Source organism: Rhinolophus ferrumequinum, chromosome 7 (assembly GCF_004115265.2).
Source record: "Rhinolophus ferrumequinum isolate MPI-CBG mRhiFer1 chromosome 7, mRhiFer1_v1.p, whole genome shotgun sequence".
Classification (NCBI taxonomy): domain Eukaryota; kingdom Metazoa; phylum Chordata; class Mammalia; order Chiroptera; family Rhinolophidae; genus Rhinolophus; species Rhinolophus ferrumequinum.
Window position 1 is genome coordinate 48,310,368 of NC_046290.1, and position 27,297 is coordinate 48,337,664.

General features: G+C 36.6%; 2 protein-coding genes across 7 annotated transcripts in view; one reads left to right on the forward strand and one right to left on the reverse strand.

The window, feature by feature from the left end:
* Positions 1-23,346, forward strand: part of LOC117025175 (ankyrin repeat and death domain-containing protein 1B-like) — a 76,442-nt gene extending 53,096 nt beyond the window's left edge. Inside the window, exons 15-16 of the transcript XR_004423560.1 lie at positions 9,547-9,683; positions 23,220-23,346. The gene's annotated coding sequence lies outside the window, so the exon portion shown is untranslated. The remainder of the gene's footprint in view (positions 1-9,546; positions 9,684-23,219) is intronic.
* On the reverse strand, positions 22-27,297 carry POC5 (POC5 centriolar protein). 6 transcript variants are annotated; one of them, XM_033110960.1, is made up of 12 exons: positions 26,991-27,100; positions 23,684-23,779; positions 21,373-21,514; positions 19,140-19,223; positions 17,424-17,629; positions 15,838-16,014; positions 14,021-14,125; positions 13,129-13,308; positions 11,809-11,962; positions 8,172-8,446; positions 4,377-4,553; positions 22-398 (listed from the first exon to the last, which is right to left on the reverse strand). In XM_033110960.1, the coding sequence occupies exons 1-12, from the start codon at positions 27,003-27,005 to the stop codon at positions 255-257; spliced, it is 1,755 nt and encodes a 584-aa protein (XP_032966851.1). In that variant the 5' UTR covers positions 27,006-27,100; the 3' UTR covers positions 22-254. The 6 variants fall into 6 exon arrangements, with proteins under 6 accessions (XP_032966851.1, XP_032966852.1, XP_032966854.1 ...); XM_033110961.1 differs by lacking the exon at positions 26,991-27,100 and adding an exon at positions 27,159-27,297 and having other exon boundaries at positions 108-398; positions 19,140-19,226; XM_033110963.1 differs by lacking the exon at positions 26,991-27,100 and adding an exon at positions 27,159-27,284 and having other exon boundaries at positions 108-398; positions 19,140-19,226; positions 23,684-23,861.

Below are 27,297 nucleotides of genomic sequence, written 5' to 3' on the forward strand. Positions count from 1 at the left end.
AAAAAAATAAAGTCCAGTTTCTTTTTTAATTTAAAAAAGTTTTACTTAATTGCTTAAATTAAAAAAATAACATTAAAATAATCCTACATATAGTTACAAAGGATTGTATGGCTTCAAAAAAGTCTTGTAATTTTGAAAAGATGAACATGATGTATCCATGATGTTCTAAAAATATGGAAAATTTAAAAACTAAAGCCTTTTAACCCTTGGTAAAACCAGAGGAATTAAAAGATCTTAATATGAACATATTCATTTTAGTCAACCACTTTTATAGAATGAATGTTTGTGGGAGACTGGGTGTGAGCTGATCTGGTTCCGAGAGATCTGGAAGCTGAGGTAGTATTTTCTGGATGAATGGTGCGGGGATATTTTGCTGCAACAGCTTGAGAAATGGTTTGCTGAAAAGATAAAAATATGATTTAATAATCTCATAAAATTAAACATATTAAATATCATTTCATCATCTATAATTTAACAAACATTGGTTAAGCAACAGTGGATATAAGCAATGAATTGGGTGGAGTAGCCATTAAAACAAACAAGGTGTGGTCCTTTTCCATAAGGAACCCACACCCAGGTAGACTGATGTGCTCAGTACCCACAATTTATATCAGACGTGTATTCCAGAGGAGCACAAAAAGAGCCATGGGAGTATTCATTCCTCAAGGAGGACACACATGGATGGAAGCTTATAATGTGTATGGAGGCTAAGCATAGAAAGGGACTTGGTGGTGTTTGGAAGAAGGGTTTGCCCCAGCCCCTTCCCTCCTCTCACACTATCCAACTTCTTCCTCCCTAACAGTATCTGACTGTTAATACGTGGAGTCCAATCCACGTATTAACAAACATGTGGGAAGCCCTGAAGAATCCAGCCTGGTCCCTGCTTCAAACCAGAGTAAAGCTGGTCCCTCATATTTCACCTGGTTCACCTGGGAGCTGACTAACCTTTTATGGTCACACATGAGGTCTTCCCAGTGGTCTGGTGCTCCCTTAACATGGACTACAACTTTCTAAACAAAGAAATAACTAGAAGCTGAGGACACCTGTTGAGGGGAGGACATGCACACTACCTCCAAGCTCAGAGGGACACCTTAGACATGAACACAAGCATTCAAGTGAGGGCACATCTGCCTTCATCTATGCATGTAATATGTACAAGTTCACATTATGTACAGAAGTACATGTTACATCTATACATATGTGTGACATGTACAAGTATAAGGCTTTCCTGTATCGTACATGATACAGCTTCTTAGCAGGCAGCAGTGAGGTGTCACCCAGGTAAGTTCTCGGTCCGTGTCACTGACTAGCACATGTAGATTCCGATTAGGGCCTTCCACATAGAAAAGTCATCTTTAGAATACCTGAAGTAAAATTTTATGTATTTGACCAAAACATTCACTACGTATTTCAGAAGCTCTATGAGACAGCTGTGCAGGTCTTCATTTCAGATTAGGCTTTAAGAGTAAGAGTTCTTCTTGAAATAAATGGAAAATTAACGTCCTTAAAGTATTTTATATAACTATTCCTTTGTATATAAATAATTGGGTAATCATTACAAATGGAGATCTTCTTGCAACTAGTACGACATTTGAGTTGCAAACCACCTAATCTGACTCTGTCAAAAGAGCTGTTTCTCCTTGAGGGGGATGGGCAAGAGGAAGTGTAGCAACAGATTCACGTGTGACCTCAAAAATCTGGCAGAGAATGAAGTAGCTCTAGGAACAAGCAATTATCCAGCAGATGGGGCTCAAGTGTCAGAGACCTGATTACTGCTTTATTAGTAATAACTTTCTGGTAGTTCTAGAGCTTGACTCCTGGGAAAAATGAAAAATTCTTCAGAGGACTGCCATCCTGTTTGTCACATAATCCAAATGAGGTAATAATGGGAGCAGTTTATGGCTATATAATTCACGGCCAGTTACTGGAGCAGTACTGCACATGCTGAATAAGCAAATGGCAGTTTGGGAGACGAATATCAGCAAATGGGTTGCAAGTCTTTAGTTCATTAATTTTTCTTCTGTAAAATACGAATTTCTATTGTTCGCCGCAAAACAAAAGGTTGTGTAAATGAAAAACAAACACGTGTGCTCTCTTCATCTTATAAGTGGACAGTCTCTATCCCTTTATATACATCAGAAGTGCTGATAAAAATAGAAATGAGTTCATCTCATTTTTGATATCTCATCTATTTAAAAACATATAGAGAAGTCATCTAAGGACTTTCAGAGTGTCCAATTTATGAAGGCTACAGTAATCCTCCGTCCTCCATGTCCTCTGTCAGGACTTGGTGCCTATATCTCAATCTTCTACCTCACTGTGGTCATACTTTACTTTGAGGCTAAATTTAAACTATCAATCCAGCTTTTCTCTCTCTCTCTCTCGATGGGAAGGTGGACTGTATTCGGGACCATCACGATAGGTATAGGGCCCACTGCAGTAGAATTTTGCAGTGGGGGAGAGACATGGGCCAGTGGGAATTACAGCCAAGTATCAGGGTGGGGACGAGTGGATGGGAAATTACTCTGAGGAAAGATCAGGGGTAAAGATGATTCTGGCTAAATTGACCTAACAGGATGCTTTGCTAAAGACAGGCCCGGGTGATCGGACATCGTTGAGGGGGGGAGACAGAGGATGAGGAAGATGATCAGATATTGAGGGTGATCAGGCTCAAGGGTGGAGGGTTCTGGTTAAAGTGACTTAGCAGGGTTCTTGCTAAAAGTGGTTTTTACAAGGAAATGCACAGATGGACCTAGAAGTTTCGGGAGCCTGGCTAACATTTGAATCTTTGTCAGTTCAGTCAACACTGAAAGAAGTCACAACAAGAAGTGCAGTAACCACAGCCTAAAAGTTCCACAGAAGACATGGGTGGTGTGGTGTTCTACATTTAAACCATAAAATTCCAAATGGTAAAGTTAACATGATCAGAAAACAAATTGTCCTCACATTTTCCTGCATACTTTGGGTAAGACTAGCATGTGTGGCTCCCATAACAAAGCACAGTGACAACCTTTGAGAAAGTCACTGGAAGCCAGTATTCCCTGGGGCAAGATGGACGATGTAGTAACATGGGAAAAGATATAAGCAGCATTAACTAAGTGGTACTAGGGAACGGCAGACACCAGAAAATCTGCTTTTTTATACAAATAGGTTCTGAAGAGACCGAGTGTTGCAAGTAATAACAGTTTTGCTTCGTTTATCTTAACAGTGGGAGAAATTAGCCAGGAATGGCACGTTTGACAGTAAAAAATACAAAAAGATGATGCCTGGACACTATATAGAATCTTTGTTTTGCATTTATTGGACAATCAACCAATCAATCCAGCTTCTCTTGATTTAATCTAGTAACCAGAAAGTAAAGGATTTAAAATCACCCATATGTCTTTTTTACTAATACTTTGACATACTAAGTAGGCAGCAATGTTGTCTAATATTGAGAATTTATATAGAGGGCATTCTCTTAAAATCAGTCCTTATTTCTCTTTAGGGATATGTTCTTGTAACTTTAAAAATTATACTTTTTGAGATAATTGTTGAGTATATGCAGTTGTAAGAAATAATAGAGGTACCCCTGGACCCTTCTCTAGTAATTTTTATTAAGTTAAATTTACTTATGATTTTATAGCTTACAAAGTGTCTTTATACATCTCATTTAATTTTCACATCATCTCACTGAATCTTGAATTCTGACAATAAACCCTAGGAGCTAAGTACTCTTAACACTCCCATTTTACATGGAGGCTCACATATTTTACTTCTTTTTTTAATACGATCACAAAGGCAATAAGTTGCAAAATTGGGGCACTAACTTAGGCTTTTTTTGTTTATTTTTGCTTAAATTCCACACACTTTCCTTTTTATCACATGAATTTATTGCAATCTGAATTTTTTTCTAAACTAGAAATATGCTAAATATTATATTGAAAAAGGGGAATTAGACTAAAAAAAGGTGCAAAAATTAAAAACTGCAAAAGTAGGGAAGTGTTTTTTGTAATCATAATCAAAGCTCTACTACATGAAGAGCTAGTTAATGATTAAACAGTTTTTGTATCTTTTTTAAATTTAGGAGAAATCATTTATATATTTTACCCTTCTGGCCACCAACACACTGGATTACTTTTTGTAATTGATAATTTTTACACTGTTGAGAAGAAACAATGTTTCTGAAATTAATTTCCTAATAGAGGAAAGGCAGATTTATAACAGGTGTGATAATATAAAGTAAGTATATCAAGACTATAACGGTAAAAGACAAAATAAGAACCAGTCATCATGAATGATGATCTTCCTCTCAACATGTCATTTAAGTGTTCATTAGTCTATAAACTCTAAGGAAAAAGATTTTTTTAACAAAAGGTCAGTAAATGTGGACTCACCACTGTGACTGGATGATGTTTTTCCACAACAACTGAGCTCATAGGAGGAGAAACTCCCATTATAGCTAAACTGCTACTAATTCTGTTTTTTGCAGCAAAATCACATCTCCCTGTGATCCGGGCTGTAATTGTTCTTCCAGCTTTCTGTTGTGCAGATGTTACAACCCTGGGCACATACTGAACAAAAGCAAAGAAGTATCCAGTTGATAGAAAATCCATGGCAAAATTTATAGTACTTTTGGTTCTGTAATTTATGAAGAAAATACATAGGCATTTAAAATAATTGTATGTTCAACCAACTTTAACATGGAAAAATTAAAAACTTAAAACCGAACACCCCAAAACATCCCTTTGACGGTGGTATACTGTCTATTTTATAGGACTTCATGAACTTTTTATTTTGCAATAATTATATAATCATAGGAAGTTACAAAGACAGTATACAGAGGCCCTGTGTATTCTTTGCCCAGTTTCTGGAAATGATTACATTTTACATAATTATAGTATAATTATATTAAAACCAGGAAACTGACATTGGTGTAATGCCTGGCTATAGATCTGTCACTTTATCACGTGTGCATTCCTATAACTATCATGGCAATCAAGATACAGATCTCTTCCACCACCATAAAGATTTCCCTTATGCTACCCTTTAGTCATACCTATCTCCCTTGCCCCACCATCCCTAACCCTTGGCAACCGCTCATCTGTTTTATGAACTCTTTTGATCTTTATGCATAAATTAATATTATCATTACACATGTGTTTTTGTGTTCCGCCTTTTTTTCTCATCGCTTTGTTAATATACTTTTTTCCATGAATAGAAACCTGCTATAATTTCTGAAAGGTTTTTATACCGACAAACTATAGTTTATCTAATTGTCTCAGTTCCTTTCCTATTATATATACCAATTTTTGTAAAAAAACCGATTCCCCTTTTCTTTTGAGTTATTTGTGTAGAATATGTTGCAAAATGGGATGATCAGATCAAAGGGTAATGGCAGCTATTATTGCTTTTGTTGCTTAGTGCTGGACAATACTCCAGAAAAATTATATTTATATCAAGAAAAACATATGTGTACTCATCCCCCCGCCCCGTGTCAACGAATTATCTTAGCTGGGCAAAAATGAAAAGGAGTAAGAAAACAGGGAAATGACATATTAAAAATCCCAATATTTGTACCTTAATATTTGAAATGGAGACAACACAGATTATTGGTTCAGAGTACAGGGCTCTGAAGCTAGATTGTCAAAGTCTGAATTCTAATTCTGTTACTTACTAATTGTGTCCACAGGCAAGTTACTCAATGTCTGTAAGCCTCAAAGTCCTCGTTTATAAAGAAAGCAGCACCAACTGCCTAATGATAATTCTTTCATTTTCCATTTATAGGAAAAGGAAAGTTAGATGAGAAACTTTACTAAATAGCTTAAAAATCCAATTAAAATTCCTCAATTATTCCAAATGGAGTAAGAAAAGGTAAAGTGCCATCTATTGTTCAACCTTGTGAATCGCAATATACTGGGGTGCCAAAAAAATATACACATGACTTGTATTCATCTTTTGTTATAGGTATATAGTGAGTATTACAATTTTAGTACAATTTTTTCCTTTCTTAAAATGTGTGTAGATTTTTTTTGGCACCCTCCGTATTTGCTTGTATGACTGCCTAATGTATTTTTTCTTTTTTTGCTACTTTTTTTTTTATACCTAATGTATTTTTTAAAAAATGTTTCCCTCCATGAAATTCTGATATTTTATTTCACATACTGAAGATGTATGCAGAAAGGAGAGAATTTTACAGATGAAGATATCATTTCACTAGAATGGTAATTCTCTTTTCTCCAGTTATCTGTTTCCCAAATCTCTGTAGATTACCTTCTGCACACACCTCCCTTTAGCTACTGGAAATAGTGAGGAAGATTGGGAAAAGTTCTGACTGGTCACAGGCAGCCTCTGTGATTAACATGGAAAGACAACAAGGCCTGGATCACAAATCTCTCTTCTCTTCCTGTTCCTAACAATGATAGCTTCACGCTAGGTTAGTTATCCAACTAATGTATTTGTTCCTACTTTTGTTATATGGTTCTTTTTAAAAACTAGATAACATGTTCAGGCGAATCTGAATATTGTAATTATATAAGGAAGGAAGGAAGAAAACCAGCATTTCACTTACTGATTGATTTACTTGTGATTCTCTTTTCTTCTAGCCCTACTGGCTGTACTTACGGAAATGAAACTGAATGTGGATCTGTTTCTGAAGGAGTAGCAATGTAGTTGGATGGGTGGGGGAAGAAGGATTGGCTACACAATATTAAGGTTTTCAGGTTTCAAAGACTTCAAAATTTTCTCAGGTGATCAATTGTTTTAAAAAGTAACAAAAAGGGTGGTAAGCATACTCATTCATTTAGTTCTTTCTATGCATTTTCATATTTATACATAAATGCAAATATACAAATGGTGCAGTCGTATTTTAAGAAGGGCATTTTGAAAAATCTAGCTCTTGTGTATGTTATCTGAATATGCAACATGAATGACAAACTAGAGATTTAAATAAACACTGTTTATTTTAATGAGATCATCTGTATAGGATCACACTTCAAAATGTGTAATCATGAAAAATATAATAAACACAGCTGAATATATTTCAAGGTTGAATTTTAGTGTCTTATTTCTAAGTCAAAACTCCTTCACACATTCAAATTTCTCTTTACAGCTATATTTTTTAATCTCTTTGAATCAAGAGCAAACATGATAAATAGCAGATCTCAACATTTTCCCCTAAAGTTAATAGTTCTCAAAAGGCAGAAATTCAAGTCAGCTGGAATCCTAAAGGTGACTAATTGAGCAATGACACTTTCTGATGGTCTCCCAGGGGAATGCTAAGACCTACAACCTATTCTGTCGTCATCTTCTCATGTAAGTGGTTAGGGTGGGAAGAAGAGGGAGACAGGCAAATCAGAATGATCTCAGGACCTTTATAGAACTATACATGCCTTTCTACAAAGCTAGAGGAGGGAGGAAGGGTAGAGTGGCTTTTTGTTGTTTTTTTGAAGGCCCTGCAGAGGTTAGTCTGATGAAGTTTGGCTTATATCCCTACGCAGTTCTCTCTTGAGAAACACTGAAGAATACAGGTTTATCAACAGGAAGCCGAGGAGTCAGAACCATGATGTACTTGGTAGGTAACTTACTGTATTGATAGCTTGATGAATTTCAATTCAGGCAAATTCTCACACAATTACTCCATCCCCATTCAGTATTCTCCCCCTCTATGTACTTCTCTAATGGTGACTTTAGGAAAACTATTCCTATCTTCATTCCAATTATGAATTAAAAATTACAACCTAATCAAATCAAGATGGAAACACTACAGAGTAGTGTTAATGATATGCCTGCATCCAGGAAAAGGGAAGGCTGTATGTAGTAGAGTAGAAAATATACAAAAGAGCCATAACCTCCTAAGCCCTTGAAAATACCCACCAGTTTCCTTCTAACTTAAAAAACAAAAACAAAAATCAAAACAAAGCCTTTAAATTAAATCTATTTTTCCTGAATAGTTTTTGAAAAATAAAAAAGTTCTTTATTTTTGTTCAATTATCACTATTGTAATAGAAATTTCAATAGAACTTACAAATTAATGTTTAGGCACTTTGTGTATTAAATATTTTCTGTGACTTGGCCTAAATGTCATATAGGCTTTTTTCCCATATGAAAATATGTTCTGAGTTCAAAATACCCAATATACAACAAGTTGGGAACCTTTTCCCAGTGTGGACACCGGCGTGAACTGCACTAACCGTTTCTTCTGGTGCAGTAGTAGCTGACGATCCAGCACCAAGAGGAGTGGAAACAGGAAGGTGAACGGAGGTGGAAGCAGCCCCTGCAGAAGTGATAGAGGCAGCAGATGGAAAGACAGCCGCATTGGGCACTCCCACAGCTGCTCCTGGTGTGGACGGTGCTGGTGCAACTGCCGAGGGCCCTGGAGTAGCCGAAGGGTCCAAATGAGCAGAACGTTCTTTTCCTTGAACACCAGAACCATGCTCGTCCTTTTTATTATTTGTGAAATCTATCCCTATAAATCACAAATTAATTTCATTAATATTCTTCCAATTTAAGATTACTTTTATCCCAACAATAAAAACACATAATAGCTACAATTTAGTCTTACCAGAAATGTAGAAATTTGTCATATATTGGATACAATGTTCAGTGAATATTTGTCAGTATTAACTGCTGAAGGTCAGCATTACCCACGAAAGACTTCAGACCACTTCCTTCAACATGTAAAAGCTAATGAACGATTTGCTCTTACGTAAAGGTAACAATTACGTACTCATCTGGACCTCAGTTGAGTAAAGTGTATTGCCATCATAGCCATTACAATAATACAGTCACAATGAGCCTAAGGATTTATGTATTTTTGCATTATTTCATACAACTATCCTGATAAATGGCCTGGTATTTAGATCTTTAGACTAACTTTGTGATATCACCATACCCTCTCATTTTTATCCATTGCTCCCATCCTAACAATGTATTTTGATTTTTCAGCAAACAATAATAAATCAATAAGTAAAATTTGACATTGTAAAAGAAGTGAGCTCTTTCGGGTAGATTAGAAGTCATGAATTAAGAGTATACGACACTTAACTGATTTTAGTGACACACATATAGTAACCCTCTTTCAAAACTGAACCTTAACCTTTAGATAAAAGGAGTAACATCAGCTTCCAGAAGCTAGGAAAAACGGTCCTACTTTAGATTTTTCCCTCCCAGTGTTAGAATTTGGTTAAAATTTCCACTTAAGACTATATATATGTGGTACCAAACACTGGGGTGAAAGTTTTACAATTCAGTCACTGAAGTGTTTCAGAATATCTGAATAGAGTATGTAACCCTATGTTTAAAAGGTTTTCTATGTTGTCCTCTTTCCATCTAGAAATTTGGGCTTCTGTGTAAGTCCTTTTCTTAGACCATCTTTATTTATATAAAATAGAGTAATAGTTACTTCATTAATAAAGTTTAATAAGGATTATAATGTATAGGTCCTTTGAAATCATTTGATGAAAGGGACTAATTCAGTATAAAATATTGCTTTTACTTTGAAATCCACCCCCTTATACTCTGAGATGTAACATGTTTTTGATAGAAAGTGATTCTGTCTCTTTTTAGGTGGTTGGTAGACTTTGTATCAGATGTGGAACCAGTACACAGGTCAGATCTGGCCACGGGACTCCTTGGAAGAGAGGCAGGTGACCAGCTCTCACTGATGTGGGCTGATGTATGCAGTTCCTGTTCGTCAGATAACTGTAAGTTTTAATAATTATTCTTGCTTTAACTGGGATAAATTTTTTCAGTTGTGAAGTATTTTTCTACTGTTCCTAAAATTGCTTTAAAAATTGGCAGGTATCATTTTAAAGGCCATTTTTATTGTCACATTTTCCCTCCTTCATAGAAAGTTCTAATTTACAACCTGTAAGAGTTAGGATATTGCACAATATGAGAGGCACTGCAGATGATAGACAGCAGAGAATCAGGACAAATAAAAACATCAAGTATTTGTTTTGCTCTAACAAGACATTAGGAACATTATATTATTAAAAACTGCATTATAAAAAGCAATTGTTTTAAAGGAAAAAAGAGGGCCAGATGTAATTTTCTGTCTTGTGAGAACTGAAAAACAAATTTAAATAGCTGTTATTAAAATGCTACAAAACCTAAACATCATACATCAAATCTCCATTAGATAACATTGAATTTGTGCCTTTGGTAGCTCCACCAACACTATTGCTTAGTGTGTGTCTTACTATTCCTGCCACCTTTATTTCTCACTTTTGTGATAAACAAAGCACAAGGCCACTCAAACAGTTGGGTTCCCAAAACTTGGCATTAGCTGCAGATGATGGTAGATGTTAAAGCAACAGCAACAAAACAAATCATGTTGGGTACTTATCAGAATACTTTTTCTCCAAATCCTGTTACAGATATTTGCCTGTAGGAGTCATAACTGTATTTGAATTTAAAATTTAAGATGGTCGATTTATTAAGGTGGTAAAACACTCTGTCCGAAGGCAATTCATATCCGGCTTGAGTAGGTTATGAAAACCCAGATTTCTTGTAATTAAATGTAAGAAGTTCTAATGATAATTTGGCACTTTACTTGTGGTACCCAATATATCTTTTATTTAGATGATGAAATTTTTCAATTTAATACATATAACTTGCTAATAATTAGAACTGAAAGCAGACTGTTCTATCACTGGAGGTGGTGAGTTTGTTTTCAGTGTTGACACTTAATTAAAAGACCATTTATTGGACAAATCAAGCGTACGTTGGGGTATCAGCAAGATAAACTGTTTAGCCTTGAGATTCTATGGTTCTAACCTACATATGAGCCACACACCTCAACTGTTACATAGAGAAAACAATTGGCCTTAATTCACTATTATCCACATGTGCACAATTTATATAAATGTTTGTAGATGCTTTAAAATGAGGGCATAAGGAGCACAGAGCAGTTATTCACTGGAATGAAATCATGTTAATGTTGTTACAAAATGAAACTGCCTCATTGATAAATTTACTGTGAGTCTCAAATAGGAATTATTACAAAGGCATACGGCAAAAATGTTCATGTATTGGCATGAAACACAGGAGGCTGACTTGAATTAAGCTATAGTAATTATATCGTGACTATAAAATACTTTTCGTCTTTTAAAGTGTTTTCAGGTATATTTCACTGTATTTCAAGAACCCCCCTTGTAAGTAGGTAAAGAAGGTTTATATTATCTTTTTTGTCCAGAGAAATAAACTAAAACCCCGTAAGAAAAATGGGATGCATTGTAAATTGGTGGCAAAGGATTCTAGTCATGTGTTCTTCTAAGTCATGTCGCTGAAACTCTGACACAAGCACTCAGATCCCAGCTAATACATGGACTTTCTTGAAACAAAATTATTTTTTTTTAACTTCTATAGACAGTCCTATATTTATAATTGTTGAAAATGAGTTTTAGTTGTGGCTTCTCCTAAACTGGAAAACAAGCAATTTTTAAAAGTGGGAAACCATGACTAGATAAGAAATCTTTAACCAACAAAACAGTCCAAGGAATTTGGCCACTTAGGAAAAACAAAAATAGAATTTTACACTTAAAAGGCATTATAATTATTAAAGAGCCTTAAAAATGTTATATAGTCAAAGCATTAATGTAACATTGAGCTGAAATACTTAAGAGTTGACAATTTACTTGCTTAGATCTAAGACACCTTAAGTAACCATGAGGGAGTGAATTTTCACGACAGATTTAAAACTGCATATGACACTATGAAATTAAAAATACAGTGCCTTGTAGAAAACTAGTACTGTAGACCACACTAATCATTGAAATCTCAAGTCCTGTTTGAAAGTAGACAGAGAATCTTAAGTAAAATACCAACCTGTATCATTTCTGTTTTGAAATATAGTCATGGCTTCAAGATTTAATGCACATACACCCCTCATGAAAGCTTTCTTCATGGAATCTTCAAAGTGCTCTTTTTCATGCTGCATTCTTTGGATCTCAGCTTTTGCATTTTCTAAAGCTCCAGATAACTAATAAGGAGAATTTAAAAAAAGAAAAAGATTTGAAATACAAGGAAGAATATTGTTAAAACATAGACTTATACTGTGAAGTTATTTTTATGTGAAATACTAAGAACACTTTACCGTACACCTCTTCAGCTATGTGTCTCAATTTATTTTAAAAGGTGCATCTTACCTCTGTCATCTCCATCAACAAACCATTTTCATTCCTAACCATAAAGTCGAGGTTCAAACAATGGGAATTTTATACCAGTCCCACTGAAGGTTGCTGATGTCTTTTAATTATACAAAAGATACGTTATTTCTTACCATAAGCTTTTATGTAGGATATTAAACAAAATACATTAAGAGCCACAGACAACTCTCACCCTTTCAGAAAAAACAAAGAACAGAAAACCTAAATGCCTGTAATATTAACAGAATTTTAAAAAAGTAAATGTTATTATAGAATTTAAAGTACACAATGACATTACGTACAAATACTTTCTCATAGACCAAATCTAATGGGACTCCATTTTTTGCATGTCATTTTGAATTGCAAAAAAAATCTGTATTATGAAACTGACTTTTAACATTAAGAACTTAGTACTATAATGATGAAATATTTTTTTCCATTTAGTGTTCAATTTCAAAAGGCCTACTGCATTCCTCAGGATGGTTTTTATTTCATTTTGAGTCTGACGTTTTCCCATGGAAACAATGTTAATTTTATTATTAAAAGTCAATGAAAAAATAATTCCAATTTACATACAAATGCTTTATATCAACCTTATAAGGACAAAGGTTATTTAAATTAACACGAGGATAAACATTGTTTTTGACTTTTATTGTTGGCTAAGTAAAAGCCAAAAGCAGCATAACAAAGTATGCTTTCTTAGAGATGTAAGGATCTGTGGGTGATTTACATTTTCAAGAGAAGTTTACATAAAAGAGATCCAACACAAGTTTGGAGGCCAGAGTTATAACTATTTGGAAGAATAAATAAGTCTGTCAATTTGACATATTAGTGTTGTTCTTTCCCAAATAGTCAAACATTCTCATTTGAGGCTACACAGCATTAAATGCAATTGGAGAACCAGGTTACTCTGCCTAACTATGAACTAATAGTGAGTGATGCTACGTATCGTTTTTATTTTATTAAAGGAAACAGAAAATTTTTAAAAAAGAAGTTTTACCACAGCAATTTTGGTTTCATAATCATTGGAAATCTGGATACAAACTTCCTCAGCTCTTGCTTGACAAGCTCGTTCCACCACATCTTTCCACTGCTTTTGTACTATGGAATGCCAACCTTTCCAGACTTTCTTCAGTAAAGTTCTCTGAAAGTACTGGTCAGCTAGTTTACCTTCATAAACCTAAATGAAAATAATATACAACCTTAAAACACAGTGAACTGGAAAATATATTGGCAGTAATAATAAGAACAAAACATTGTGGTAAGCAGTGTATGTACATGATCATTTAATCCTGTGTAATCACATTATTCTTATCTGCAGATAGTAGGAGAACAGGCTTAGAGAGGTTAAGTAACCTGCTCAGGTCACACAGAAGAAAGGGAAAAGCAGCCTTGCCTATTCCAGAGCCTAAGTTCTTATCCATTACAGCATTGCTATATGTAACTACCGTGTTTCCCCAAAAACAAGGCACAGCCAGACAATCAACTCTAATGCGTCTTTTGGAACAAAAATTAATATAAGACCAGGTGTCATGTTATGTTATGTTATACCCGATCTTATATTAAAATAAGACCAGATCTTATATTAATTTTTGCTCCAAAAGACACATTAGAGCTGATGGTCTGGCTAGGTCTTATTTTTGGGGAAACATGGTATGAAGTAGGAAATGATATATCAATAAGTCTATGAAATAATATGAGGTATTTTTCCTCAAACTATACCGAAGTCAAATTCCTTTGAAATCGGAACACCATTAAATTGTAAATGCATTTTGACTTATTAGAAAATAAATCTTTCTTTCACTTTAACAAAAGTTCTAATATGTGATCCTAAACACTTTTGAGTTCAGAAGTCTCCTATCTGTCAGTCACCTTTTTGTTTTTATACTTACGTCCTGTCTGGATTTGACATGGCCAATTCGCCAGTGGAAGAACGTTCTCATCAACTCTATCCTTTCCTTTTGCTTGCCTATGGCATGAGACAAGCTAGAAATCACCTGTAAACAGCAATTGACCCAATTATTTTGATGTTACAATAATAGCAACTGGTAAAGTGACTCTCTCATATATCAAAAAATGCTCTAGCGAATACCTCTGGATCATTATCATATTCACCCAGATAACTTCAATATTAGCTTTAAAAAAGACCAAAAAACTTTCCCATGTGAATATACTACAAAGTGATGTAAGAAGGGGAACAAAAGAGGAAAGAAATCTCATGTGCACCTTGGTAATCACCAAAAAATGTATACATATATGAAAATTAATATGGTTGTTGACATTTAATTCAAGAAAAACCACCAGACATTTGAAAGTTTTGCTATATATACAGAAAGTCTTTATTGAGTAGAATTGAGGGCAAGGACCAGGTTTTAAATAACTTTCTAGTCCCTAAATGTCTTTAGTACCTTGGATTAGAAGTTTCTCAATAACAATTTAATGATTTTCTGGATTCAACAAACTCATGATAGCAAATAATTGTTATTCTTTGATGTACTTCTTCAGTGACATTATTCTTGTTATTTAAAAAAAAAAAATCTATGAAGTCTGTTAAATCCTAAGACAATATTCCCTTATAAAGAACTCAGTAACTGAACTATTATCTCTAAAATGGCCACATTAAAAAGAGATTTAGTAAATTGGGCACATTTACTTAGAGACATTTATTCGGGTTCTTTTTAAAATAATTTTCAAATGTGGAAAAGGGCACACATTCTAAAAGATAATATTCTATTTCTTAAGCTGTATGGTGGTACATGTCTCTTCATTTTATTTTTAAAAACTGAACATGTATGTATACTCTTTTAGAGTATGATACTTTGAAATTAAAAAATTTAAAATATTTAAAAACCTTAGGACAGAGTTTTGAGGGTAACAGAGTACATGACTGAGATTAATATCTATTGTTTCAAAAAAGTAAACTATGAAAAATGTTCAATTTTATATTATACCTTGCAACACCAAAAGAAATGTGTGCATGTATGTATATATGTATATATATGTGTGTGTGTGTGTGTGTGTGTGTGTATATATATATTATATATATTTTAGAAATGTGTATTTTTTTTAAAAAAACATAGTCTTTATCTAGTTCATTAAATAGTCAGTGCTGCATCGGCAGACAAGTAGCTGAGGTGTCTGCCGAGAGTCCCTCTTCTCTGACAGCCACCATCCTCTTGGGGGCAGCCACAGATTTGTTGCCCATCTGCTGTCTGGAGGCATATAATTAGCACAGACCTGAACCTCACTCTCAAGTTTTTAACAGGCTAACGGAAAGTGAGATAATATCTGTTTATCAATAAAAGAAGAAAAGACTTTATCAGTGAATAAAGACACATCACAGATAGAATGTGAGACAATTAAAATGACCCCTAAAAGGTTTAAAATGTGGGTAATGCTAGTTCCCTGATGTTCTCTTAAGGACAGGTAGGAAGAAAAGATTGGGAAGAAAAAAACCTAAGTGTTCCCGTATTTAGCATGCACTTTAAAAACTTCAAGCACACTGAAGTTGATCACAAAGATAAAATGACACAACTCTGCCGTGTTTAATAGGAAGAATAGATTGTGTACCTATGCACCTGTTTTTCTAAGTTTCTGAAGCGATTGTCCCTTTGTATCTTGCATGACCTAAAGAATCAGTTTCTAGCATTTATTAGCTAGCAAGACATTTACTGAATCTCAGTTAAAAAAGAAATGTAAAAAAGAAGACCTCATCTTTTCTCCCAATGGAGATTTCATAGGCTTTTTGCAGCTCCTTCAAGCTGTTGATCTGGCTACACAGTTGTTTTAAATGTGCTGCATGTTTTTCTTTCTCTTTTTTCATTTCCATGTGGTGCCAATCAATAAAATTAAGTCTCCATTTAGTTAGTTCAGATATGATGTTTGTCTGAAAAATAAATACATTGATAATTAAGTTTGTTTCTTAATACTGTTCACACTGAAATTAAGAAACATTTTTAAAAAATCAGAACAAGCAATCAACATAAGACCTATTTAAAAAAAACCACTAATGAAAACATTTGCAAGTTTGACAGTCACAACTCTTCTTAATTCACATTCACCATACTGAGGATATGAGTTTTTTCCAATTTTAAGTTACTTTGTATGAAGTCTTGTTGTCATTTAAAAAATTTCATGTCTCATTCACTAGTAAACAGGTCCTTTGTTTATTAAAGGACTTAAATGTCCATATTAAGATGGATCAGGAAAAAAGAAATGCAAGGTTACGGCCTAGGCTGAGCCATAGGGCTGGGAACTTATTTAAACAGATGGATAGTGGAAACCATGGGAGTTGATGCTTTCTTTCCTCAAATCATTTATCACAATGGCCACCTTACAAGAAATTGCTAAGTCTGATCCCTTTTCACCTTACTGACTGACATAAATAAAAAGACTAAATAATCATGTTAATAAAAAATTAGATAACAATATGATTAATTGAACCTAGGACAATTTAAATGGCTGGTGGTACACTACTCCAGGGGACTTACACCATTATTAGAAGTATGAAACCTGTTCCATGGGGGGAAAATGGCAGAAAATGTACGAAAAGATTATTTCTAGAATTTAAGGTTCAAAGAACAGAGAAACATAGATGCTACAGAACTCCCATGGCCATAATTTCTCCATCGATGTGAATATTCAGCTTCGTTTTCTCAAACTGTGTTTCAGAAAAATGGTCATTTTCTCAGTTATATTTTAAATAGCAAAAAAAAAAAAAAAACCCTTGCCATTTCTGTAATGCTTTGTTTTACTTTTAAAGACCACTAACATCACAAAGTAAAATTCCATTTTTATAGAGTTATACATGGTGGTTGGTACAAAAGTGGCTATAAAATGAATATACGTTGCTAAAACTGTATTTTGTGTTTCATGTAAAAGGAGACATTTCTGTTAGTCATTGTTATGAAATGGTACAGGCACAATGGGTGCCTCATTCACACACAGGATGAGTCTTTCAGAACACCTAAGAAATTCAGTGGAATGTGTAGAACTGTTCCAGCAACTATTAAAAAACCTTGCTATTCAAAGTATGGTTTCTGAACCAGTAGCATGACCTGGGAGCTTGTCAGAAATGCATAATCTCGGGCCCTCGCCAAGACCGACTGAATAAGAAGCTGCAGTTCAACAGGATCCCCACGTGATTTGCATGGACATTAAAGACTGAGAGGCACAGATTTAAGACATTGGACTGAAACTATTAGAAAAAAAACAAAAAAACCTTTTCATTCAAAGAAAAGAATGAACAGTAAAATTAAGAGCAAAACTGTTATACTAACTGAACAACTGTAATACCTTAAGACCTGAACTCCAAAGATCAACTACATTTTCCACTTTCTGAAGGTTTTCATCAGAAATAAGAAAATCACCCGTAAGTATTTCATGGACACCAGCCTGGCTAAAATTAAACTCTGGTGAGGAAGAGTCGCCTAAAAGATTTGAACTGAAAAAATCCATGACCGGGTGAGAAGACTTCCTTGGTGATGACACTGGTGACGACTCTAGAACAAAAAGAAAAAGTTGCAGCGGTCAAGGCAAATCGAAAATAACCCAAATTGACGAGCTGTTACATTTCAAGGCTGGAAGATATCAGTTACTACGGAGGCTGAGGAAAATGCAGAGAAATGATCTTTCAGAAATGATCTTCTTCATCTTGCTATTTTTAATTTCAGTATTGGCACTGATTTAGGACTGACCAGCCCGAGATGCCTCCTACACCTCCCTCCTCTACCGAAATAAGGATGCTTCATGAATTGAAGTCCAGCCTGAGCTGAAACTATTATCATTTACATCATATCAACATTTACTAAATGCTTTGTATGTTCCTGTAATTTAAAAACGTGATAAGGATTAGCTCTCATAATACATGCTACCCTAAGAAATAGGTATTATTATCTCCATTTTACTGAGGAGGAAACTGAGGCTCAGAAAGGGTTAAATAATTGACCAAGGTCAAAGGTTAGAGTGGTTTAATATAGGTCATTATTACTTTATGTGAAACACAGGGATGGGTTTTAATCCTACTAAAATTCAACACTGTAAGTAGAAAAAGACTAGTAATTTATCTTCTCAGATACTCAACTGTAAGCCACTCTGTTTGCCTTCAATATATAGGTGATACACACACACACATTCCCATCCCCTGCCCTTATACTTGGGGGGTGGGGATGGGAGTGAGAGCTAGAGCTAGAGCCAGAAAGAGAACTGGTATCTATCTTGAAAAAGCACAAAATAGAAAAGTGTCTATTTTATCACTCAAGTATGTTGGAATTAGACTATTTATCACTGTTTCTTACATATCTCACTTTTGTTTAGAGAGTCCTAGAACTAAGACTGATAGGCTTTTCTCTCTTCCTTACTAAATAAATCAAAGATAAATATACTATAGAACTTGTTACTTCAAGGTAAATCTTTCAAGAATTTTTTGCAAAAGGAAAAGCCATTCCTTAATATATATGTTTTGCATAAAAAAATTTATCAACAAATGGTTCAAGATAGTCACACTATGAAACACTGCCTACATATTCTGAAGATGGTTTAGGGACTTTAAAAATAAGGCAGAATGACAAAGTACATGAATATTCTGTTTTACTAGATTTTACCATCTGCACTTATGGGAAAAGCAATAGACTGACTTTAATATACTCGTTTTAAAAAAGTAGATTTATGTAACTTAACAACTTGGATGGTCACTCAACGGTTACATTGTCCAAGCCTTTTATTTATAAGTGAGGAAACTAAAGGACAGAGGCAATTCCTATATGGTGGCTTAAACGGCCCCTACATTGAAATAACACTGAATCACAAAACAAATAACACTGAATCACATAGTAAGAAAAGTGTTCTATTTTTATTATATAAATAGTATTACTTAACAAATTAGAAACAATAGCATTTTAAAATCCTGTCAATAATTAATATGCTGAAATTATTCCTCTTACTACATAGATAATATTCATCAAATCACAAAATGTTGTATATTACTAAAAACAAGCTAAGGAAAAGTCATACCTTCTGTCTTTGAATGACTTGAAATATTTAAATCACATCCTCTTCCAACTTCCATCCTTGTTTCTCTTACTACAGGGCTATTTCCTGCTGAAAAGGAAGAGGTGTTTTTTAAAAATTAAACCAGAGCACTCTTAAATAAAATACCTAATCACACACACGTAATTTAAGAAGGTTGAGGTACATAAATAAGATTTTTAGAACAAGGAAAATACAACATGCTGGGGATATAGGATTATTAAAACAAAGAACAAGAATGAAGAAAAAAATCTGAGATAAGAAAAAGTCTTATTGTATCATTAATAAGCTCAATTTCATCCACCAAATATGGATGAAAGAATTCAGTCTACTCTAGCATTCACTTCACACTAAGAGAATCAGTGGATGAATGACATTAGAACTTAGAAAAGGCTACACTATCTTACAATGCTGGGCATTTCCTGGGGCCTGCTGCTTTTCACTAGCTGTAATCAAACTAAAGTGACACTGGTTCTCCTCAAACAGGGACTTCTTCTTCTTCTTCTTTTTTTTCAAGTGTGTTTTTCCAGGACCCATCAGCTCCAACTCAAATAGTTTCAATCTAGTTGTGGAAGGTGCAGCTCTGTGGCCCATGCAGGGATCGAACCGGCAACCTTGTTAAGAGCACCGTGCTCTAATCAACTGAGCTAACCGGCCGCCCCAACAGGGACTTCTTTACTTCCACCTCAGGAACCTTTAGTCAATATATGTCGAAAAGGAAACTGGGAAAAACCTTACAAGAATGACTTTGCCAACTTTGACATACCCTGCTTACACCAAGCAACGGAAATGTCAAGAATAAAGAGAATGGGATGATAAGTTAACATAGTCCATTCTAACCAAGTCTGTGTGAATCAGGATATCTAAAGTCACTGCATGTTGTATGCTTAGAGCTCAAATCCATTTTGGTAAAGGCAGAGCTTAAACAAATGAATCCTATCTCACAGGCTAGAAAAGAGCAGCGGTCTTCAATTCCAAGTGATTACCTTGACAGGTTGCAGAGTTGGGGCAAGGAAAGGACTCCTGTGTTGTGTTACTGGCAACAACAGTAGAGTAGTACTGTAGCCAATAGAAAAGGAAACGAGCTTTTGGTAACTATCTTAAGGGTAGAGGAGGGCTAACACAGTGATTGCCTGTTTACATTTATGAGAGAGTCTGCAGCACTTTTGTTTGGGTTTGCTCAGTAGGAACTCCATGTTGAGGTACCAGTGTACTCAAAACATGGTCAAGATCAGTGATGTAGAATGAATAAATCAAGGGTCATATCTCTTGAAGAGCAATAAAATTTGGGTAGAAAATGTTCAGTGTTAGAATGTTTCAGTGGTAGACTAAATAGATGTATTTGAAGACTGTGGTTTATTTGTTAATCCAATATAGTCTGCCAAAGATTAAGGGGCAATGAAAACTCCATGTCTGCAGAGGGAGAGAGAGAGAACAGACACCAGGGCTGTGACTTAGCAGAAGCCCAGGAACCTACTGGCTCTGAGTAGGCTGTGTCATATTCCTTCAAGGAGGGATTCTTAGAGTTCTACCCCTTGTTGATAACTGCCCATTATCAGGGCTGTTTTACGAGGGATTTCTGTACCCTTTGAAAGAACACTTATTTAGAGCAATTGGTTTGGGATCTTGTACGCTACTGGGTAAGAAACAGATAGATAAAAGGAGCTTTATCCGCCTTTTTCCACCTTTCACTCATCTATCAACATTCATCCTGCCTTGTATTAGCTCTCAATTCTGTCACTGCCATATTGAAAAAATGGGTTCACCTTTGTGGTGATAATCCAGTCTTCCACGCCCATATAAATACTGCTGACAAAGTCCTAGCACGTGGCTCATAAACTTAAGGGGTTCTGAGGGCTACTATGGAGCATCTTTCATTTGGGGGCTCGGGCATTCAGTTTCCAAGATAATCCTAGCATACAACCACTGGAACCAGTGCAGAGATGCAACACATCCCATCAAGAGACTTGCAATGGCTACAGTGCGGCTTTAACTTTATTACTTTTCATAACATATTCAAATGAAGTTCAAATAAAAACCCAGCTGTCATATGAGAGCCAAGAATAACACACTGAAATGTAAAAAGTTTCCCCAGATAATAGTGATACACACCATTGATTAAGAAGAATCACTGGAGAAGCATTTTTACATTCATATAAGCCAGTATCATTAATAAGCTCAAATAACATCTTAAGATATCTTGAAAAATATACATAACCTTGGTCATGACGAGTATCATCAATTACAGTAGGAAATCTAACATCTGGCACCACTTCTCCCTTAGAATGAGATGGCTGTGAAGCACTTGATTCAATATTTGGAGTCACTATAGCATAACGCAGCAGTTCTTCATACTCTTCCTATGAGAGGCCAATAATAAATCATGTTTCATAACACTGTCACAACAGACGCGCAGGCAAAAGAACAACAAGGTTTTCCGTATTTACCATATATAAACGTATATAGCTATTTCATGCTATTTTAAATGTTTCCAATAATGGTACATGGCAGGTTTTCAACTGTGGTTAAGAACCAGTAGGGTCAGAGGTTGAGGGTTACTAACAAACAGAATCTTAGCTGGGCTGACATTCTAAGCCCGTAACTAATAACACAAACTGACTTCTGGATGTCTGGAATATTCTTCCCCTCCCTCTCTTAAATTCTACTTTAGAGATTTAGTCTTCTGATATAAAGCTTTGTCTCCTGACAAAACGACAAGCTGAGATCTTACAAGGTGTTTATATTTTAGTATTAAAGGATTCTGGACCCCCAAATTACAATGTGTGGGTTTTTTCCCCACCACCAACAAACAATTCTTGGACACCAGCTGGGTGTCCTATAATTCAACTCAATTTTGACACTGTCCACCAGAGTTAGCACCAGATTACACAAGTTAAGGGCTCAGTCCCACAAGAGTGCCCCCAACTCCAACTTCAAAAGCCAGTCGTTAAGTCCAGGTTGTCACCTGTGCTTCTGACTGACCAGCTATGGACTGAAGGTTCCAATGACCCCCTCTCCTCAGGTTCAATTAATTTGCTAGAGTTCACAGAGCTCAGAGAAACATGTTACTATTACCAGTTTATTATAAAAGGTATAACTGAGGAACAGCCAGATGGAACTGATGCATGGGGTAAGGTATGTGGGAAGGGGCACGGAGCTTCTATGCCCTCTCCTAGCATGACAGTCACCTAGCACCTCCCCGTGTTCACTAACCCAGAAGCTCTCCGGACTCTCTTTTGGGTTTCGATGGAGGCTCCATTACATAAGCATGAATGATTAAATCACGACCATTGGTGACTGAACCCAACCTCCAGCCCCTCTTCCATCCCTGAAGACTGGGGATGGTGGAAGTGAAAGTTCCAACCCTCTAATTACACGGTTGGTTCCAATGGCAACCTGCCCCCCTCTTTAGGTGAGGGTCCAAAAGTCACCTCATAACAAAAGATGCCTTTATCACTCTCATCCCTAAGAAATTCCAATGGTTTTAGGAGCTCTGTGCCAGAAACACGGATGAAGACCAAACATATATTTCTTATTATAAATCACAATATCACAAATATAAATGAGTTAATCAGTTCCCTCTTGAAAGGAGTTTGGGCAAGGCAGAGATGAAGGGTGCAGGAAAGTACTGTCACCTTAAAAGATAGCACTAAATGGGAGAGGGGAAGGCAAGGATGAAACGTCTGTCACATTCCAGACTACTTTTATCCTAGTAAGATTCAGATTTTAACAATAGCTTCCCAAGTTCCAAATCTGTAATTTCAATTAAAGGAACACATTTTGTTTCGTAAAATACTGTCCTAAAGCTTTTCTCATATTATACAGTGCCAATAAGAATTTATTATACGTAACATAAACATAACATCCAGTGTTTTTCCTCTTAAGTGATGGAACTATAAAACTCAAGCTATACGAGGTACCATGTCAATAGTCTCTCAATTAAAATCTATTCTAGAAATCTGAATCCATATTTTTGATGATAAAACATGCAGAAATAAAAGAAATTTAAAACAATGTCATGTACAAACCACACCTTCTGTAATCAATCTGTCTGCCACTGTCTAGGTCCTGTGCTGAATGCTGTCGCAACAGCAACTACTCGGAGAACCCAGAGCCGAACACGGGGAATCTAGGACCTCGAAACTTTGGATGGTTTGATACTGTATTAATTTGCACTGTAGAGAAAGCAGCACTCATAAGAGATAGCTACAATGACAAAATTCCAAGAAAAAAATGTTTCTTGCGATTTTCAGCTTCTCCTCTCACTGTGTTGTTTGAAGCCTTTGTACAAAGACTGTTTGAAGAGCTCATGATTATTTTCTGAAAAGTGAATACAATATAAGGTATTTACCAAAATTTGTAAAATAATTCCCGAAGTTTGAGATAATTTCACATACGTTATATATTATATACACATAATTATAAATGTAAATGGCATGAACGCATGAAATACGTATTCGTAGTTTTCCCTCATGTTATTACTTTTTGAAAATAAGTAAGTCATGACTAATTTAGACATGTCTTCCTACCTGAAGATCTGAAGAGACAGAACTGCCTCGCTTGGAGTCATTCTGCATAACTGGGAGTGCGCTCTTCTCCTCATCTGATGACATTCTACACAGATACTATAAAACAGAAGAAGCTAACTTCAGTTTTTCCCCCTCAATATTTAAAATGTTTCATCTGTACATGGAACACCATCTGAACCTGTAAACAATAACCATGTGATATGTTAAAATCATTCAACATATTGAGCACCCATGGACAAAATCACAGGGCAAGAAAAAATAAAGACTCAGTTCCCCAAATTAGTGAGTGTATAAGGGAGTGAAGGAGATGAGACAAATACATGAAAGGCTCAAGAAGAAAGGAGGCTCCTCAGAAAAACCCGCAGCGGAGCTACTGAGAATAGTAGATTTGATCACGGTTCTTCAACAATGTGTGACAACCTGGATGCATTTCTTTGAAGATACTGAACCAAGGAGAATGAATGATTTGTGCAAATTCCCTGCTTGGGAAACTTACCTTTTGGGAGTATTATTTTAAGAAAGGCAAGTCTATACAAAACAATAGATTGTAATACACACAGAGAAGAATTGTTGAAAGTCTTAACCAAAATAAATAAATGTACTTTTAGTAACACACAAATAATTTAAAAGGCAACTAATGAGTATTTAAACTATCTGAATACCAGTTACACGTAAGACATTGGTGAGGAAGTAAGATGAAGAGCCCATCCTCAAGGATCTTAGAATCTGTCGAAAGGGCCAGATATGTATATAATTAAATGACTAATGAAAAAAGTGCTCAGACCCTAGGACAACAGAGGTACAAAGAAGGGAGGTGGGAGTAGACATTTTTCCTGGGTGAGATTGTGAGGATGTGAAGGAGTGGGAATGGAGCCAGAGAGAGTTTTAATAGAGAAGATGACCCCGGTGTTGAGACCTGAAAGGCAGATACCAGGATGAGCTCGGCAGTAGAACTGCATAAACAAAGACACAGAGGCATGTATTCCAGGAACATAAGTAGTTTGTGAGGCTGAAGCAAAAGGTGCGAACAAGGCTTGGCTAAGGATGAAACAGGCACATTAGGAGCAGCCAGATCCTGGAAGATCATGATTATGTTATGTTAAAAAGTTTGCTCTTTATTTATTACAATGTTTTAAACAAGTGATAACTAGATCATGTTTGTCTTTTAGAAAGATCACTCTGGCAGCTTTCAGGATGGATTGGGGAGTTGGAGTCTTCAAGAGAGATCCACTGAGAGCCGACTGCCGTAGTCCAAGAGGTTAAGTGTTCCTTTTGGTAGTAATCCAGGATCAATGAAGACCTGAATCTAGGAGGCAGCAATGGGAAGTGGATGGAGGGTATGACTATGAGACAGTCGTGTTACGCAATAGGAATGAAAGATCATGAGCAATAATTGGTTAAGGGCTTAAAGGGAGGTATTGTTGATGACTTCCAGATGTCTGGCTTGAATAACTAGATGGATGGTAGTGCCACTCACCAGGGCAAAAACTGGAGGAAGATGAGCGGGTTGGGAGGAAGAACAATGGGTTCAATATCACGTGCTTTGGGTGCAGAGTGCCTGAGGCATTGAGGGGAACCTGCAGGAGTATACGGCAACACCCATTAGGCTGTGCACCACTCCAAGGACAGCCATTCACCATGGTTACAATGTGAAAGGTGCTTCCTGCAGTTAAGCAAGGTGGGAGCCCTGCCCTGGAGCTTTAGGTTGGAGATCACGTTTGAGGAACTGTCAGCATAATGGGAAATGCTGAAAAAGGGGGAGGAGAAGATCAACTATGAAAAGAAGTGTGAGAAGAGTTGTTATTCTGAAGTCCATACACCCAAACTGGATGCAGGTATTTTCAGTATAAATGCATACGTATATTTTTCTGGGAAGAGGATCCTTAGCTTCCAATGTGTGTTCAGAAGGAACTATAACCCTAAGATAAGGACCACTGCTATAGTGAGAAGAGGGTTATAACCAGAACCACTAACATTTGCAGGGGAAGCAAAGAGCCAGCAAAGAAGACTGAAAAGGAAGCCAGATCCGTAGAACTGTCACAAAAGTCTGGAGAAGGGTTGTCAGTCACATGCCAAAGAAAGATGGGAATTGGATAGAGTCCCTTGAATGTGGCAATCAGGAAGTTGCTGTGATATTTGCCTGAACAATTTCCATGGAAAGGGGTACAAGTCTCAATCACAGTGGGCTTCTGAAAAATAAGTGAGAAACGAGGCAACTGAAGTAGAAAGGGCAAATACACGGAAAAGTGCAGTATCAGAATAGCAACATATGTTGGGGCTAGATTGTGGAATGGATACTTCGACATTATTCAATGAATATGACGGAGTACACACACAGTAAGGAAACTAAATCTCAGCATGACTACCTTCAGTTAAGCCAATTAGGAAGGATACCATAAGCCCATGCAAGCAATGGCTGCTTCACATGACTTCAAATTACCAATATGGTAATTTGGTCCACTTCTATTTTCATGCACTTCTTCCTTTAGGATGTGTTTTCTGACCAGTTAAGTATAGGAGCGGTGGTGGGGCTGGGCCAATTGTTCAGAAAGCAGATGAGCTGAAAGGTATGGTTGGACCTCCAAAAGAGTTTCTGAATACAGAAACTGCAGACACAATACAACTATTGTACTTTTGGAAAATATGCTAGAAATCTTCCACCCGCCCTGTTTTGATGCCGACAGATACGACAACTGATTTGAAACTCTACAACATTAGCATTTTCTTTACTTCTTCTAGGTTCAGAAACAAAGGAGGGGAATGAAGCTTGCTTTAATGGGTGGCGGATGTACATCAGTTCCTTAAATTTTCAGTATTCTCTAACCCAAAATATCAGAAACCACGAGATAAAAAGTTCCGAGTACTTCTCTATTTCCAGAGAATTCAAATTACATCTTGGTAAATGGCTGATAGGGAAAGAGGGGTCCAAGAACTCAAACGGAATCCCTAAGAGGCAGAGGAAGAGTGAAGTAACGTGCAGGCTGGCAGCAGGGTGCCGCCCGTGCGCCCTTCACCGATCCTAGGCTGCAGGCAAGGAGAAGGGACGCGCCAGTCCCTCCCCACGTCGGGGGCTAGAAGCAGAGGGGGAAAGCAGTTGCACGTAAGCAAAGGGCTAGTTCTCTTCCATCACCTTCCTATCCACCCCTGATTTAACCAAATTCTTTCGGAATAAAGCGTTAAACATGGTTCTTTTCCCCCTTAAATTTTTAAATGATCAGAACCTATGGCGACAGTAACCGTTATACTTCCGGCACCCCTCGCTCCTGCCCTCTCTGCCTGGACGCCTTGGAGAGGAAAATGTCTCGACCTTGCCGCTCCGCATTACAGCTGAAAGGCCCGCGTCTTGGGGAAGATGCTCCCAGCCGCGTCCTGTACGAGCCCCGGGAGCGAGCGGAAGTCCGGGCCAAAGCACTTTAAATCACACGCCACTGCCTCTGCCAGGGGCGCAGGGTCGGCCCGGGGCGCCGCTACCCACCGTCGTTGTTCTTCACGAACCCGGACTCCTCGGTCCGCGTCTTCTTGCCGACGTCGCCCGTAAAACAACAGTGAGCGCAGCGGCTACCCTAGCAGCAACCTGACAGTTTCAAACTGCAAAGAGACATTAAGGACGGCCC

Excerpts from the sequence above, each read along its gene's own strand:
- POC5 (XM_033110959.1), bottom strand. Across the intron at positions 14,126-15,837 it reads CCATTGGGAGAAAAGATGAG|GTGATTTCTAGCTTGTCTCA; the intron begins GTCTTCTTTTTT and ends TGCTGTTTACAG. Across the intron at positions 4,554-8,171 it reads CTACTGCACCAGAAGAAACG|TATGTGCCCAGGGTTGTAAC; the intron begins GTTAGTGCAGTT and ends GCTTTTGTTCAG.